Here is a 17,794-nt window from a genome sequence, read left to right on the forward strand (position 1 = left end):
TGATGGTTACAAATTTGTAGTGTAAAAATCTCCAGTTCAAAAAGGCTCGATAAAAGTGGCTAAAGTGATGAAAATAGTTGAGAACTAAAGCAGAAAATAAGGGTTAGGAAACCGGAAATGGTAGCTTTAAGAACATACATCTTCTTCTCCACCTTCAGATCCATGTAATCGTGACGAGTGGAAACGAGGCTTCAGATCCTGTAGATCAAGATGCTTTTTATAATTCCCGAGCAATAAAAAGAAAAATGTGTACACTCAATGAAGAAAAAACAATTATATAGCAATAGCAATAGTGTAAAGGGGAAAAAAAGAAAAAGAAACCTGATCCCTATCCGGAAAAGATTCATCTTCCTGTAAGCATACAAAACTATATGCATTAGAACAAGTTTACCTTTGAAAAAGAATTTTAAAAAACAATACTAGTATACTAATACTAAAGAACTCCAAAAAAGGGAATCACAAGCAAGTGAAGCTTATAAAAAATGACATACCTCCGCATCAACAAGTGACTCATCATCATCAGCGTACGCCATATTTGACAACAACACCTACAGGTGTTTCGAGTAAAAGTATAATGCATTATAACAAGGTGCAAAATCATGTGGCTCAAAATTGATAGTGCTGGGGCATAAGTTATACCGGAATCAAGCGAGGCAAAAACTCTCTTAAGCTATCAGAAGGAAAATTAGCATCACAATATGCCGACCTGAGATGTTAGCCCATATTCAAGATCAGACACAATATTACAGATAGCAAGAAAACTATGACTGCTTACTCTTATTCCATAATTAATATTATATATATACACATATAGATAAGTCATCAATCACTGGGAGTTGTTTTGACTACATCCCAAACCACAAAAGCTGCATCCAAACTATGCTCATATCTTCCCAAGAAACAAAAGATGAACTTACAGCTAATATTCAGTTGGATGTACCACAGTGCATGTTATTCATTTGCAAACAATACAGTGTTGATTAGTGAAAAAACAACTAAATTAAATGCTAAATTGGATTTATACAAGAAGGCTTCAGAGACAAGAGCTTAAAGATCAACAAAAAAAGTCAAGAGTATATGGAATATAATTTTAGTGAGATTGGAAATGAAGATATGGTCCCAATTAAGGTTTATATACAATAGATATCACAAATATGGTCAGTTTCATTACCTAGGATCTAGTATACAAAATAATCAGAAATAGACAAACATATATATAATAGAATTAGAGCTAGTTGTATGAAATGGAGAGGTCCCTCTAGATATAACGAGACTGAATAGGGCCTGCAATGTTGCATGGTTTAGAATGTTGGATGATAAAGAGCATTTAGAAAAACAAGTAGGGTGAGACCAAAATCAAAATGTTATGGTATGCTGAACCGGCCGGTTCAGCCCTTATCGGACCGGTCCGGTCCCTGACCGGTCTGGTTTGGCCGTGAAAAACAGTTCCAGCCCCTACCTGTAAAACCTCTATACCGGTGCAAACTAGACCGGACCGATTCACACCGGTACCTTTTTTTTAACCACGCGTCGTGGTCTTTTTGACCACAGCGCGCGCGGCCTTTTAAAAAGGCCAACAATGCGCGCACACGTACGTTGTCTTATCTCAAATTCTCAGTTAAACGCATAGCTTCAGTTATAAAAGTCGAAGGAACTGCCTGAACCAGCCGTGAAATGAAGCGGATAGCAGAGGAACCACGGGGGCGGATTGAGGAGGGATCTAGAGGCGGCGTGAAAAAAAATTTAGGAGGTGAGAGAGCGGTGTTCTTCTTCAAAAAAATTCTAGCAAAGGCTAATTAAGATATGGTTTATTTTCTCTATCATTTTTCTTTAATATTTTTTTTAAGTTGCTTAGAAAAAATAGGTTAAAAGTTCCAAAAAAAAAAAATCATGCCCAATTTTGAAATTTGGGCTTGATTTTTTTGTAGATATATGGACGATATGCATGGTGACATTTTTTTTCGGAATATATATTTTTTATATTTTAATTAAAAATTAAAAAAAATAAAAATTAATTTTCTAATAAAAAAGTAAAAATAGAAAATTTTGAAAAAATATAGAAGTCATTTTGGAGGCAGAAATCTTTTTTCTAAAATTTACAATAATTAATAAATTAAAAATAAATAAAAAAATAAAAAAAAATTACAGTCCTGGTAGGAAGAGAGCCATCAAGAAAAACCAACCTCCCAGTGCGTGATATTGGCCGGAAGCATAGGTACATGCTCGGGAAAAGGCACCAGTTTCAGTGCAAATATTATCAGAAGTGCTTCAAGGGAGGATGGGTAACTAAATTGAAGTAGTACTTAGCCAGTCATTCCGATGAGGTAGCTACGTGCCCCAATTGCCCGCATGAGATCCGTTTGCTGATGAGGAAGAACCTTGCTAACATAAAAAAAGCCAAGGAAAGGGCTGCCAAGAAGAAGGCGGAGGTAGAACGCCACCACCTTCCTATCACTTCAGAGAATCAAAGAAGGTCAAAGGTCAAGATGAGGAACAGATCCAGGCTGCCATGCGGGCGAGCCTAGATGATTAGTGGCAGGAGGAGGTGGCGAAGCATAGAGCTTGATTTGGGCCCTCGTTCTATGAGTCGAGCGTCGGTTCTGTGAGCGGTAGAGAAGATCCAAAGTTTGAGAACAACCTCATTCAAAGAGGGCGTCAGCAGAGAATGTGGCCGGATTGCATCTATGATGGGTTGTTTTGGTACCCGAAAGAAGTCATCCAGAGCGATTCCATCAGGAGCGTCAATCCATGATATAGATCTGCATGCCTTCTCCAGCAGAGATTCGAAGCAGCCGAGGGCAGACTCAATGTGGAAGGAGAAGAAGGATATGTGGCGAGCTATTTGATCCTGGTTCCACTTCAACCACATTCCAGCGAATGTGGCACACAATACGTACTATATGTCTGCTATTTCTGCCATACAGTCTGTCGGTCCTAGTATAGATCCTTCAGATCCGAAGGACATTTACGGTGAGCTTCTTGACAACAATGAGGAGCTAGAAAAATGGATTGCCTCCTACAAGAGCAAGTGGCCCGCCAATGGACTTACTGTAATGTGTGATGGTTGGACCGGTCCGACAAGACGGAGCATCATCAACATTCTGACATATTGTGATGCAAAGACCTTCCACAAGTCGGTTGATGCTTTGGATCAGGTACACGACTCTGCATACATCCTCAGACTTATGGAGGAGGTGATTGATCAGGTAGCAAAAGAGAATGTCGTGCAAATCGTCACTAATAATAAGTCGCAATATAAGTTGGTCGGGGAGGTCTTGATGGAGCAGCGACCACATATTTTCTGAACTCCATGTGCTGCACAATGTATCAATCTCATACTAATGGATATTAAAAAGATCCGTAGGGTACAGCATACGATGGAGATAGCCCAACACATTACCAAGTATATTTATAGTCATATCTGGGATCTTTCACTAATGAGGAAGTTTGCAAGAGAGATTCTAAGATCAGGAGTCACACGATTTGCTACGAACTACATTGCGCTTGATAGCCTTATCGAAAAGAAAGGAGCTTTACATCAGATGTTTGCTAGTCCCGAGTGATAGCAAAGTAGGTATGCCCAGGCCGGCATTGAAGGAAGTAAGATGAAAAACTTGGTTACGAGGCAGTCATGCTCGCAACAGGCCATTATGATAGTCAAAGCTATCAAACCTTTATATGAAGTGCTGTGGGCCGTGAATAGCAAGAGGTACCCCCGATGAGCTTCCTGTATCACATGATGAACAGGGCAAAGGCTCAAATCATTGAGGCAAATCCAGTCCATGCCCATGAGTACATCAACATCATTCAGCGGCGGAGAGCCCAAATGGTTAGAAATTGCATCTAGTAAGTAAGCAAAAACATTAATAATTATATTGATGGATGTACTTGTATAATTTTACTAAGACGATCTCATCAGTATGCAGCATACTACCTGAACCTCCGGTTCCAGTACAGCAAAGCTGGAATCGATATGGATGACGAACTTCTGGAGGCTTTGCATAATGTTATTTACAAAATAGAGGCTGATCCAGAAGTTGTGACATTATATCCAGAAAAGGTAACATGATTTAGTAGCATGTGTAAGTATAGCGACATCTTCTATTATTAATATAGTACAGCATGCTTCTTTTTCACAAACCAAATTATTTAGAGAAGGCAACAACAGCTTTGGACAGCGAGCAGCTGTCGTGAGCAAGATATCTATGAATCCAAGTATATTACACATCAGGAAGACATTCACCTGGTGTTACATGCTTACTAATAAGGCACTATCATACATGTAATTTTTTTCAATATTTTTGCAGCTGAATAATGGATTCATTTTAGCCGTTTTGCGAAAAATCTTAAGCGGATAGCTATCTGAATCCTCTCTCAGATAGTCTCCTCAAATGGTTGTGAGCGCAACTAGTCCACCTTTGCCCTCATCCATAGCAAACAAAGAAACCGTTTGACACAAAAGCACCTCAACGACCTTTACATGCACTATAATCTGCAGTGAGGCTAAAATGCATTCAGGAGAAAGTGGACCTCAAGTATGCAGATCCGATCTATACGGCTTTCACAGATGATGACGATGATCCTATGCTCGGTTGGCTTGTGGGCCAGCAGCAGGAGCCCGAGCTTGACGACCTAGGATCGCCTCCACGACCAGCCGGCTTCATAGCCAGCGAGGCTATGGTCGATCCACAGCAAAGGGGTGAGCGCAATATTCCACGCACTCCCACAGCTGATCAACCGCAGACAGAGGAGAGCCAGTCATGTGGCTGGTACGACACCCTCTCAGAGAGATGATCGAGAGATGCTCAGACAAGGACGCTACGGTACCCAATCGACTCGGTCACGAGGGCGTGGTAGCCAAACAGAAAGGACACAAAGGGTAAAAAGGCACCCGCTAAACAAACAAAAAAAAGGCCCCAATAGAGAGTATCGAGGAGACCTGGACTAGCAGCGATAAAGATTCTAATGGTGATAGATCTGCTAGCCATGAAGAGAGCGGGGAATATTATGGTACTATTTATAAGACAACTAGAGGCTGGTATTCGATACACCGGTGAGTCCTAGTTTACGCATACTACACATGATAGAAACCACAGTAGGCCATCGGATAGAGCCCACGAGGATACCATTGCATATAAAATATGGGCTCCTCGAGGTCATTCAGGAGGATAGGATGCAACTGCAGATGACCTCGCATGTGAAGTAAGATCCATAGATGTATCAAGTTCCGAGTCGTATACTGGATCCTATTATCCGCGGCCTAAAGCAACCTATGGATATGGTGCATCGGAGTCATCCTACTACCTTACGCAGCTTGGAGAGACTCACAGGTCGAATTTTGTTGTCGGCATATTCGGATGAGCCCCTCCACAACTATATTATTAGCAGGAGGAATCCTCTCAGAGCCAGAGCTTCAGCGAGAGATCCGAAAATTCTTATAATCTGGCACGCATTCTTTAGGGACTGAGCATACAAGACTACAATGCCGCTTGGTTAGAGGGGTGGATTCATCTGCCTCTTTATTATGCTGATGATCCGGATATCTACGAGAAGCATCGCCACTCGATCCGATTTTAGATATCCGATAGTGCTTTAAATGTATGTAATTGATTGTATCTTGATTTGAAGATATTTTATGTTCTTCATTTTATGACTTGTATCATTTTAAAGGCTAATTAAGGTGCATCATCAAACTTAAACCTAAACATAAAAACATGAAAAACATCAAAAAACCAACAAAAAACATCAAATTTGACTTCATTTCATAGAAAAAAAATCTAAAGAGAGCGAACCCAAAAAAAAAGCTGTCGTAGCCGAAACTCGGCTAAACCAGCCAAACTGGTCCAGTACCGCCCAGTCTGGGTCTCCACCGATACCGGTTCGGCGTACCTTGCAAAATATTAACATGGATGTGCAATAAAACTATAAAGTATAACTAGAAAGGATAGACTAAGAAATAAATATATCAGAGATGCCATAGAAGATGCATAAACTAGACAAAGTGATGGACTAAGCATAAATTGAGCATGTACAACAGAGTTTTTTTTTTTTGGGTGGGCGCGGGGGGGGGGGGGGGGGGGGGGGGGTTGCTGGGGTGCTCCAATAAGAAGAGGTACTTTAATTTGGTCCTAAATAGGAATACTTAGAGAGTGAGGATCTATAAAGCCGACCCAAATAGGTGGATAAGGTTGGATGATTATGGCTATCCAAAACAAGAAGCATACAGAATCAATCAACGAAGCCAATATTTTCATCTTGGCTAACATAATGATCAAGCACTTATAAATCTGATCTACACGCACGTGCATATACATATATAAAATGCCAACCCTTATTATATCATCTTGTATATCCTTAGATTGATTTTTTTCAAAAAAGAACCAATAAAAACAAGGCATAAAATCATAGTAGTTCTTTGCTCTACTCAACAACTGATATTTTGATGTCTTGATTTTTATATATCAGCTAAGAAACTATCGTATGCCTTGAACATGATAGGAGCCAAGGTTCGCCGAACCGGTACCGGCACCTGTACCAATAGGTAGCCAATTCAATAGAGTACCAGTTCGGTACCATACCAACACGGTACGCAATGGCGCGTCAGTTTGGTAATGGTAATCTTTTTTTTAATTTTTTAATAATATTAACTATAATTTAATTTTTTTTTGATGTTTCTATGATCTCAATACATCCTAAATGATTAGAGTGATGCAAAATATATAATAATTTTACATGTAATTTTTGTTTCTAGAATACTTTGTATGATAGAAAAAGCAACATGAAATATCTGAAAATCAATTAGTAATCTACAAAATATAAATTGATACAATCAATTATATATATATATTTAAAGTACAATATATATACCAAAATCTAAAATCTCATCAAGTAATGCAATTACATATATGCCCTCTCCATCATATGATACAAGAAGCCCATCTAGGGATACCTCTCGCTGTCCATGGCCCGAAGCACTTCATACGGTGGCTTGATAGCCTTCACTATCTTCTCGGCCCACTACTAGAATATCCGCCGCATCACCAAGTCCTCCATAATACTCCCCTCAGTGCCGGCCCTCGCAAATATGCTTTTCTGCCATTCAGCACTGACAGACATCTGATGCAAGCCTTCTCTCTAATGGAGGCTATCAAGTGCAATGTAGTTCATAACAAACCGTGTCACATATGGTCTCACGCTCTCTCCCCTGCTTACCTCCTCATCAGTGATAGAACCCATGTATGGTTATAAATATATTTGGTGATAGTTTAGATTGTCTCCACTATCTGCTGCACCTAACGAATTTTCGTAATGTCCATCAACATGAAATCGATACAATATGCAGCACATGAGATCCAGAAAATGTCGCCGCTACTCCATCAAGATCTCCCTAGCGGCCTTATATTATGGCATATTATCAGTAATGAGCTACACGACATTCTCCTCTCCTATCTGATTAATCACCTACTCCATCAATCTGAGAATGTACATAGCATCGTGCACCTGATCGAAGCATCAACTAACTTCTAAAAAAAATCTTTGTATCACAGTATATTAAAAAATTGATGATGCTCTACTTGGTAGGACCGATCCAACCATCACACATTACCATCGGTCCATAAGTGGGTCATTTGCTCTGGTATAAAGCAATCCACTTCTCTAACTTCTTATTGTTGTCAAGAAGCTTACCATAAATATCCTTCGATCCTGGAGGATGTACATCAAAATCAGCAGCCTGTATAGAAAAAATGGTAGACCAATAGTATGTGTATGTCACATTCGCTGGAATATGGTTGTAAATGAAATCAAGATCCAATAGCTCGCCACATATCCTTCTTTAGCATAGTGTTAAACCCCCGCTGCTTCGAACTCTTGCTGGAGAAGACGTGGATCTAAATCATAGATGATGGCTCTATCGATGCAATACAACAAAAAACCTCTAACATATATGCAATACGGCCACCGCCTCTACTGATGGCCTCCTTGAGGCCCTTCTGAACTCTGGACCTGCCTACTGGTCGCAAAATGAGAGCCCGACTCGTAGTGTGAGGGCCCAAATCGAGCCCTATGCCTGACCACCTCATCCAACTGCCACTATTCATCAAATGCCTCCTCTAACTCTCTGAAGTGATATGAAGGTGGTTTTACCACTTGATGGTCTATCTCCGCCTTCTTGACAACCCTCTCCTTCGTTGTTCTGAAATCAGCAAAGTGTTTCTTCATCGACTGTCAGGCCTATGCATTTTTTGGCATATAGATACGTAGAAATAACTACCAGTCAGATGCTGCTTCAACTTGGCTACCCTTCTCTTTTGAACTCTGTGTTGCACCAATTGCACCTCTAGTAGTAATGACCCGAGAGCATTTACTCACGATCGCAATCAATGTCATGCTCTGGATTCTTTTTTCTCGATGGTTAAATTCTTGCAAATTTATCCAACACATCAGTTTATTAATTATTTAAAAACAGTAAAATTTTGTCACGATTAAAAATATATTTTCTATTTTAGAAAATACGTCTGAATTATCTAATACATAGTATTAATTTTTTATATTTTTTGGGATTAATTATATATTTTTAATAATTTTTAAGTTTAAAATTATGTTTGAATATAATAAATTTAGAAAAATATTTTCTCCTTCAGAAAATACTTCTGATTTATCTAATATATAGTACTAATTTTTCACATTTTTTGGGTTAATTATATATTTTTAATAATTTTTAAATTTAAAAATATGTTTAAATATTATAAATTCAGAAAAATATGCTTTCTACTTCAAAAAATAGTTCTGAATTTTGTAATACATAGTACTAATTTTTTATATTTTATTATATTAATTATATTTTTTAATTATTTTTAAATTAAAAATAATTTTTAAATATACATATTTCAAAAAATTAGTTTAAGCTCAGATCCATGTAAAACCCTACCTTTGATGCTACATATATTATTCTAAGCCCATGGGCATCAAAAGCTTATTATTTTTTTTAATTTAAGCTTAAGCCACTATGCGCATATCAAAACTTAAATAAATAGATACCAAATTTAGATCAAAAGTAGCTCGCATGCCCTAAATAAGCTTCTAATTTTATAGTTAATTTTTAATTTTTTAATTTTTAATCTAAAAATATACTTTTAAATTAAAAAATTATATATTCAACAAAAATTAAAAATTTTAGTAGAAAAATATAGATCATCCATAGATCTACAACATATCATGAAATCATGCCAAAACCAAAAATTTTGACATGACCTTCCTTTATTTTAGAATTTTCTCAGTATTTTTCTGCGTTCAATAAAAAAAAAGAAAATAAGATAGGGAAGAGGAAATATACCTTATTTTGGGTTGGATCCTCCTTGAATCATCAATATCAGTGCATTTTTGGCCGCAAAGGATAGGGGAGGAGGATTTGAGAAAACGATGAAGGCCTAAGAAGGCTTGGGAAGCCTTCTCAAGATCTTCCCATTATTTAAAAAGGAAGGGGGAGGGGAGAACCGGCTCACACCAGTTTCGCTTCAAACCACCCAGTTCGGACCGATTCGAAGAAGTTCAAGGGTAGGTTCTAATTTTCACAGCCGAACCGACTCGGTTCCACGCCGTTCAACTCGGTATGGCCCGAGTCGGGCAGTTCAGGCCGGTTCGGCGAACCATGATATTAGGTGTTCGGTAAAGATTGAAGCAGTTGAATAGGAGGACCGCTATGACTATAGCCCTTAGTAGATTTACCAAAGAAGAAATGATTTATTTGATATTATGGATGATTGGTTGCAGAGGGACAATTTCATTTTTGTAGGTTGGTCTAACCTATTGCTCTATCCTTGTGGTTATTTCGCTTTAGGAGGTTGGTTTACAGGCACAACTTTTGCATAATGGAAACTCTTGCACAACCAAGCACCGATTGTTCATTCAGCAAACAATCACATGATCTCACACGGGAAAAATCCCAACGATACAAGCACACGGGAAAAATCCCAACGATACAAGCAGCAACCAACTGAATAAAAAGGAAAAAATAAACTCCTAGATTCAAAAATCGTAACTCTTTACTCAAAATCCCAATAAATCGACATTTTAACTAACTTAATTTTTTTATTAAAAATTCAGTTTTAAAATAGAAAATAACTAAAAAGAGTTTGAAAACTCTTAAACAACAGAAAAAACCTCTTTCCTAGATTTTGTATGAATTCTGGACTCTACTTTTCAAAATTCCAAACAAATTAGAATCATAACTATCTAAATTGTCCTTAAAAAATTTGGCTTTTAAAATAGAAAAGAATATCTAAAAGAGTTCTGGAAACTCTTAGCCACTCCCAAGAATTGCACCTCTTAGATTTCCTAAATAAAAGTATTAATCTCTCAAATTATAAAATTTCAAAAACAGCTATGTGTGTGTGTGTGTGTTTTCACGTGCATAACATGTGCCAAAGACTAGTCCTATTAAAGGAAACCCTTTTATAACCAAGGGAGAAAAAACTAAAAGTCTCATATTCCATCTTCACCAAGTCAAATTGCTATAACCACAATTTAATATCTTTAGAGTGCAACTCCTACAGTGAAATCAATTGTTATGAACCCAATTTGATATCTCAGTGCTCAACTCCTACAGTTATATCAGATAATGCTGATGAATCCATGGCTTTATTTTCATGAACATGTGTGCAGGTGTCGGAAGTCAAAAGTGCTGCAAATGATTTTAAGCAAATAAATTGAAACTAAAGAACAAAAACATATCAACAACAAAAGTTAATTTATAACAAAACAATAATCTAAATTCTAAAGGGAGGTAAAAAATTTTGCAAAATTAGCAGGAACAATAATATATCATAAAAGGTTATAACAAAAATTAAGGGATTAATAACCTCATAGTTATTTATAAGCATTTTTTTCCTTCAAATATTAGTAAGCAAAGTGAAACAATAATCAAATTTCTACAAGGCCCTCTTTTTCCCCAACTCCAAAATGGGCATTCAAAACAGTCTTGCATTTTAAATGTCAGATAACCATAACTGGATTTTTCGACACTACAAAACATGCCCCATTTTTCTTAAAGCTTTCAATCTGCAACAAGAATCTCATTATCCCCAAAAATCATAACAAGCAACTTACAGAAACCAAAAGTTTGTCTTTAATGGCAAATATATAAACATGAAAATACAAAAATCAGTCTGCTAATCAATTACACATGCATTTTGTGAGCTAATAATCATAGCATGGTACTGTTAGCATAGGACTTACCAAAATTCACAAGCCTCCAGAGCAACCTCATCATCAGGATCCTTGTTAACTTGCAAGATGTATTCAATCACATTTCTCAAATGTGGCTGCAATATAAAGGTCAAACATCACTTAAAGAAGGAAAGAATTTCAGGATTAATTAAATAAACATGATAATCCAGTAAGTTATAATAATGCACAGGTGTGCCTATGCAACTACTCATGGATCTCTGACAGGATGTATGAATCCAATCGTTAAATAATATAAAACAGGACCAGATATGCTGTACAAATAAAAAACCAAGAAAAGTAGCAAAACTCACAGATTGCACCACAATAACTGTGAAAGACAAAAACTAAATCAAAAAAGAAAATAATAGAGAATTGGAGAACAAAAAGATTCATTGTACCAACCTCCAAAAAGGATGGGGCGACTTCAATTAGCTGAACAAATGCAGCACAAACCTATGTATCACAAAAAAAACAATAAAATTTAAGAACATCACATATTTAAAGATACCAAGCATTTCTAAATCATGAAAGAATAGTTCTAGTGAGAAAGAAAACCACATATTAAAGATTAAAAACCAGAATAAGCTTGAATTCAGTGATGGTAGCACTAGTGCTGGTCATGTGACCTGCATGAAAATGATTATGACAGTCCCATAATCATCCCTCGTTTTCAAGGACTTCTATACTAACAAATATTTAAAATTAAAAGTGAAAAATTATTCTATATTGATATCAAAAATGAAATTTTCAGAGTTCAGGGCTAAAAAAACTACAGACCAATTTCCGAACATCTGCAGAAGAATCATGAGCAAGAGCAAACAAACCCTGAAGGTATTGATCCATGGACATAAACAAGGCCTGCACAATGATCCAGAATATGTTTAAAATATAACCTAAATTTTCATTTTTGCTAATACTGAAAACAATATGTTGGATTCACTTACTGTGGGCATCACTGCAATAAACTGATTAACAGAACCCAGAGATAACTTTCGGAGTACAGCATGTGGAGACTGAAAAAACTGAACGAAAAAAAAAAAAAATTCAACCTCTAGCCTTCAAAAATAATAGATTTCAATAAACAAAGATCAGAGATGGCATTTAGCTATTAAACATTTAAATTTGCAGATACTTAAATCACCTGCAATAATCTTGGCATTAAAACGTTGATCGGCCGTTCAGATAATCCAGTAACATCAACATCAAGCTCTTCTGGAATGTCCTCACAAATCTGTCATTACAAATTGAAAAGAAAATAATAGAGTCTCTAAATAGAATTCTTCAAATAATGCAGATAATCACTTTTAGATGGCATTTGTCTTCATTATGACCCATTATAGGCTGTTCTCTGTAGATATAGTTGTACAAGGAGGCTTAGGGCTTGTTTGGTTTGATAAAGCCCACTTTGCTTAAGTGACTTCGGCTACCCATGGGCCAGAGCAACTGAGGGCCATTTTCCCCCTGTGCACCATTTGAAGAACCCACTTCTGTGGCCGATTCGACTTTGGCCGAGCAGCAGGCAACCAAACAGGCCTTTAGCTAGAGAACTGCAAGCCTAGCTGGATAGCTTTTGAAGATTGGTAAGAATTAAGAGATTCCTCTCTTCTGGGTATGAAACTTCGTTAATGGACAACACTAAGAATTTCTTGTTACAGACCTGTACCAAGTGTTCTACTGATACTCATGTCTAAAGTGTGGTCTGAGGATACGTAAGGTTAAATATAAGGTTTCAGATTACGTAAGTCATGAGTTCCGAATAATATCCCCCCCCCCCCAACAAAACACACAAACAAAAAAAGGAAACCAACTCTTTGTATGATTCTCCTCATTTTGTGCCTCCCATCTATAGCATTATGAATGCACATACACTGCAGGGGAAAAAGAAAGAATAACCTCCTCCATCCCCTAAGAAATACAAAGAATGCTTTATGCATCCGACTTAAACAATGGGAAGGCCTTACATCATGTTAATTTTATCATTGATTTTCATAGAAGTGATGTTCTATGAATACAAACTCTAAGGTGAAATAGAAAAATCTCCATACCCAGAGTTACAAATTACTCTTAAAGAAAATTTCAAAATTACAGTACAAAGAAGGAATCAATAGATAATAAGATATCTTAAGAACTAACAAGGTGTTGCTAAACAGGACTTGTCTTCATACCATGGAAGGGTTTTTGATGCTGCAGAGCTAATTTCACCATGAATCCATCATGAATTGCATGCTCAACCATTCCATATAAGCTAATAATTAATGCATATTAATCTTCTTTATATAACTTTGAACATTTTCTTAGTCAGGTATTCAGAAATTAATATTGATTATTAACCAATAGTTGAACTGCAGTACATATATTTGCACAAATGTGTCACAATTTAGCTGTCGGCAGTGTTCCTTGCAATCACAGCACTCTGAATTAATTAAAAAACAAATCATCTTTGTTTCGAGGTTCGCGGTTCTACAGTAGAAAATAAAAGATGTAAAATAACAAAAGAGGGCTATAACATTACTAATTTAAGAATTTCCTTATAATAAGCATAAAACAGCACAAACTATAGATCTGGTGAGGAAGCACCCACCTTGTATATGGCATCCATGGCACCTTCCATATGATTTAAGTCGTTACTATCCAAACAATGAATGAGAGCTTGCAGCAACTCCGGCCAGCCAATAAGTCGCCCTAAGAGAACAAGAACACTGATAACTGTTCCAACCGTAGATCTGATAGTCCTATCTGTTGCCCCTAAACATGGCAACAACTCTGACTTAATATATTGCTGGTGTGAAGGAGACAAGGAGCTGAAAGTCGCCCTGAGATTATTTTTCAATAGTAAACCAGCAGCCTGTCGTATTTCCACTGATTTACCCTGTTTTGTTTAAAACAAGGAAGATAATCAACTGTCAGCAATATCTTCTAATACAGCAAGCCGCAAATGGTACCCCAAATACCAATAATGAATCTCATACCCAAATACTTTGTAGACAAAAGAATTCCAAACGAGAATTGCAAAAGAGTAAAGAATATAAAGATTATTTTGTGATAACACTAGATCCAGCTAACCTGTTTTTTATTTTGAAATAAGGTATTGATTGACCATGAAACAAAATTGCACGTATCAAGATAAATATTGCATTGTAGTGGAAATGCACAAGCATAAAATCCTCCTAGAAGACATAAAAATACACAACCGTAATAAGGTCAAGATCCCAAAAAAGGCTACACAACTCATGAAGGAGTAGAAACAGCAAATATGACCAATCATCCCTGGGCTTTGCATACACATCCATTTCTTCAATGGCAGTCCATGCATGAAACAACAAACCTTAAAATTTTGCTTTGCCATAAGTGGATTTTAGTAATGAATCCACCTCCCACCAAATTGGTTGAAGAAATCCTTCAATATGAACAATTTCCCTTGTTGATATATGGCCTGTGTCGCTCAATCAACAGTGCATTGACATTCTTGGAAGATGGGAAAGAAAAATAGAAGTTATGACAAAATCTACACCAAGTTCCTTTATAAATGCTAATTGCACAGAGAGCATGAAAAAACAACTCCAATTCACATCAAGAAATCCTATTAGACCCTTCTACAGTCACCATCATCTACCAATATTATCACAAGTTGAAATATGCACTCATAGAACTCTTAATAAATGATTGACCCTTAGCTAAAGCAGGCTGATTGGAAATCTTTAGAAAGCAAGCAAAACAATAATCACACAGGTCATGAAAGCAGAGATTTGAGCAGAAAAATGCCTGTAGCTCCCCATCTCCATTCTTTGGATGGAAATGGATCGTTCCCAACATAATATCAGTGATGCATATTCTTAAATACTTTTTTTATTTTGCAAATACAAATATACGTACAGATACAGATATCAATATGACAATAATTTTGAATCCATATTTGTTTTCAACAAATTCAGATACAAAATTGATATTGATAATATAGACATAAATGCAGATGCATATGCCAGATAGTTTAATTTTATGGATAAAAAACTATCCCACTTTATGTTTTATTAACTCCAAAATAAGTACGTAAGCCTCCCAAATTTCTTTATTATTTTTCTAAAAGAAATAAATGGTCATACTAAAAACAACAAAGATGCAATTGCATCCTCTTAATCATCTGACTCATTAAGTGGATCCTAATAGTGTTACTCGGTTACCTAGTTTGAATTAAAATGCTTGTTGTTAATCAAGGTCCGCAATCTCGATACCGGGTACCATACTGGTACCTTATGGATTCAGTACAATACGATATGGTATAGTATGGTACGGTACAGTACACATCCCATACCGAAACAATTCTCTAATCATTTTTCTCACTTTTTATCTCAATATATCTCGGTACAAATTAATACACATCTCGACACACTTTGATACAAGGCTGTATACCTTGGTACGAGATTGTACAATACGAGGCATGTACCGACCGAAACTTGAGTTTCGTACTAATTCTCACCTGGTACAGTATGCTATGCTCCATATTGGACCGTACGAAATGGTACGGTATACCATGCATATCAATGATGCAACCTACAAAATCAAAGATATCACTATATGAAAAGTAAATCAAAATAAAGGCATATCATCACTCATCATTCTAAAATATAGTGCATACGGCCATTTATATATGGCCTTATATATGTATCCAGTACCCTGTCCACACCACATACCCTATATACAGTTATTATATGCAATCCGACATATATGTGCCAAAAAGACAGTTTTCTTGGCACTTTGTGGGCACATATGCAACATGATGATTATTGTGCAGCTGCATATACAGCATACTTATCATTGAGACTCTATACATAACCTTTTAACATTGTTCGACCACATATGTGGCTACTCTTATGCCGTCCCATGTGAATAAGACAAGTTCAAGCTAACGGATGGGTTGGATGTGAGTTTCAAGTAGGCCAAATGTGTATATCTTAAAATGTTGATTTATAAATCATATTATAGTTATTGCTAATAAAAAAAATCAAGTATTACATAGTAAGCATTACTTAGTAAATTTCATTGTTATTAAATAAATTGGAAGAAAGTATTGCTACTATCATTAAATATGATACATTTTATTTATTTTAAATATTCAAAATATTAATCACATATCACTTTACTACCCATATATCTAGCCACCTTTTAAAACATTGGTGTCATTTATTTTCCCTTGGAGTTTATCAGAGCTATACAAAACTAAATAGAATTGTAAACAGAATCATATATTCAAATAAGGATATCAGTTTATCCACATCCATATCTACTTTCTTTGATGGATACAAATATGGATAAAGATATTAGTTGGATACTACAATCTATAGCTGTACCTGGATAGATTAAGATACAAAAACAGGTCCAAATGGATATTATCCGATTCATTTTTGTCCTCATCCACTCTCATATTAACCTCCACCCTAGACTACTTAATCTGAATAACCAAAAAAAAAAAAAGAGCTACAACCTTCTTAACATATGAACCCACTATCAAGCATGAGTGATAGATTGACCCCAGACATGTTTTTTCTCCAAACTTCAAAACCAAAACAGAAACATTTTAATTTCTGCAGGAACCAACGCAAGACTAGACTTAGTTTCAAATTTTCAGATGAAAATAACTTGGTGACCAAAATTTGTTACATATTTGGGTTTTTATGGTAATTACGTGTCATTTCATCATTTCTTTATATGTTAGTAAGCATTGTCTAAGTTAAATCTATACGATGTTGGTTTTGAGAATATCTCAAACGATGGTTCCATTAGGTTTAAAATAATTTAGAGGGGAAATTAATTTCAAGGTTTGAAAACTCGATTTCAAATTCAGGTTCAATTCAACTTGTGAAGTTATAGTTTTGGCTGTTCCGGTCTCAGTCATAATTCAAAAAAAAGATTACAAATAGAAAATAAAGAAGCCAAGAAAAGTCATTACATAATATTAAAATATTTTGTGATATATAGTTTTTATTTGTGCAGTTTCAACAGATTTAGGTTGATGTTAGTACCATATATATGTAAATTTTATAAAATATATTGGTAATAGCATACATATTATACTATTATTTGTTTCTTGAACGACATTTTTTTCCAAAAAAATCATTATGCTTATCAATCATAAAGCTTTTTAGTGCATGGTTTATCCAATATTCTTCTTCATTCTTAAGTAGAATCCATGAAAATATTGAATTTGAGCATTTCTAATTATATTTGTCTAGCAAAACAAGTTATATTTGTTTTGTATAAAAATGATATCATTAACATGAATTTTGTGTCTTCTATTAAATTGTTTGCATAAGTCCTTATGAAATACAATAATAGGCAAAGTTTTCAAAGTCTTAGCCCATCAATGTTTATGTTCATAATCTAATGCTTCTTCTAAATCAAGAAAAAAGAAAATAAGAATCTTTGAAAGTGATAGTATATAATCTATACTATACATTAAAGGGGAGTTCAGAACTCCCAAGTGCGCGCCAAGTGTCAAGCGTTGGAAGTACCAGCACTTTTTTTTCCTCCAAATACTCCCTTCGAACCCATCCCGATTGTAACAACCCAGGAC

The 17,794-nt window shown here is 36.0% G+C and overlaps 1 protein-coding gene across 5 annotated transcripts in view; it reads right to left on the minus strand.

The window, feature by feature from the left end:
• LOC103711297 (transportin-1-like) overlaps positions 1-17,794 on the minus strand; it is a 60,759-nt gene that overhangs the window by 34,337 nt on the left and 8,628 nt on the right. For all 5 annotated transcript variants that reach the window (XR_005507409.3, XR_015971111.2, XM_088706729.2 and 2 more), the window contains exons 2-11: positions 13,808-14,095; positions 12,368-12,457; positions 12,171-12,248; positions 12,004-12,084; positions 11,629-11,679; positions 11,236-11,321; positions 640-706; positions 492-548; positions 322-351; positions 139-198 (exon numbers count right to left, since the gene is read on the minus strand). Coding sequence is in view for 3 of the 5 variants with exons in the window: in XM_088706729.2 (XP_088562855.2) it covers positions 139-198; positions 322-351; positions 492-548; positions 640-706; positions 11,236-11,321; positions 11,629-11,679; positions 12,004-12,084; positions 12,171-12,248; positions 12,368-12,457; positions 13,808-14,095 (888 nt within the window). In the remaining 2 variants the exon portion in view is untranslated. The remainder of the gene's footprint in view (positions 1-138; positions 199-321; positions 352-491; positions 549-639; positions 707-11,235; positions 11,322-11,628; positions 11,680-12,003; positions 12,085-12,170; positions 12,249-12,367; positions 12,458-13,807; positions 14,096-17,794) is intronic.

The sequence above is a fragment of the Phoenix dactylifera genome, chromosome 11, assembly GCF_051530095.1.
Source record: "Phoenix dactylifera cultivar Ajwa chromosome 11, Ajwa_hap1_PhDact_Kaust_v1.1, whole genome shotgun sequence".
Taxonomy (NCBI): Eukaryota; Viridiplantae; Streptophyta; class Magnoliopsida; order Arecales; family Arecaceae; genus Phoenix; species Phoenix dactylifera.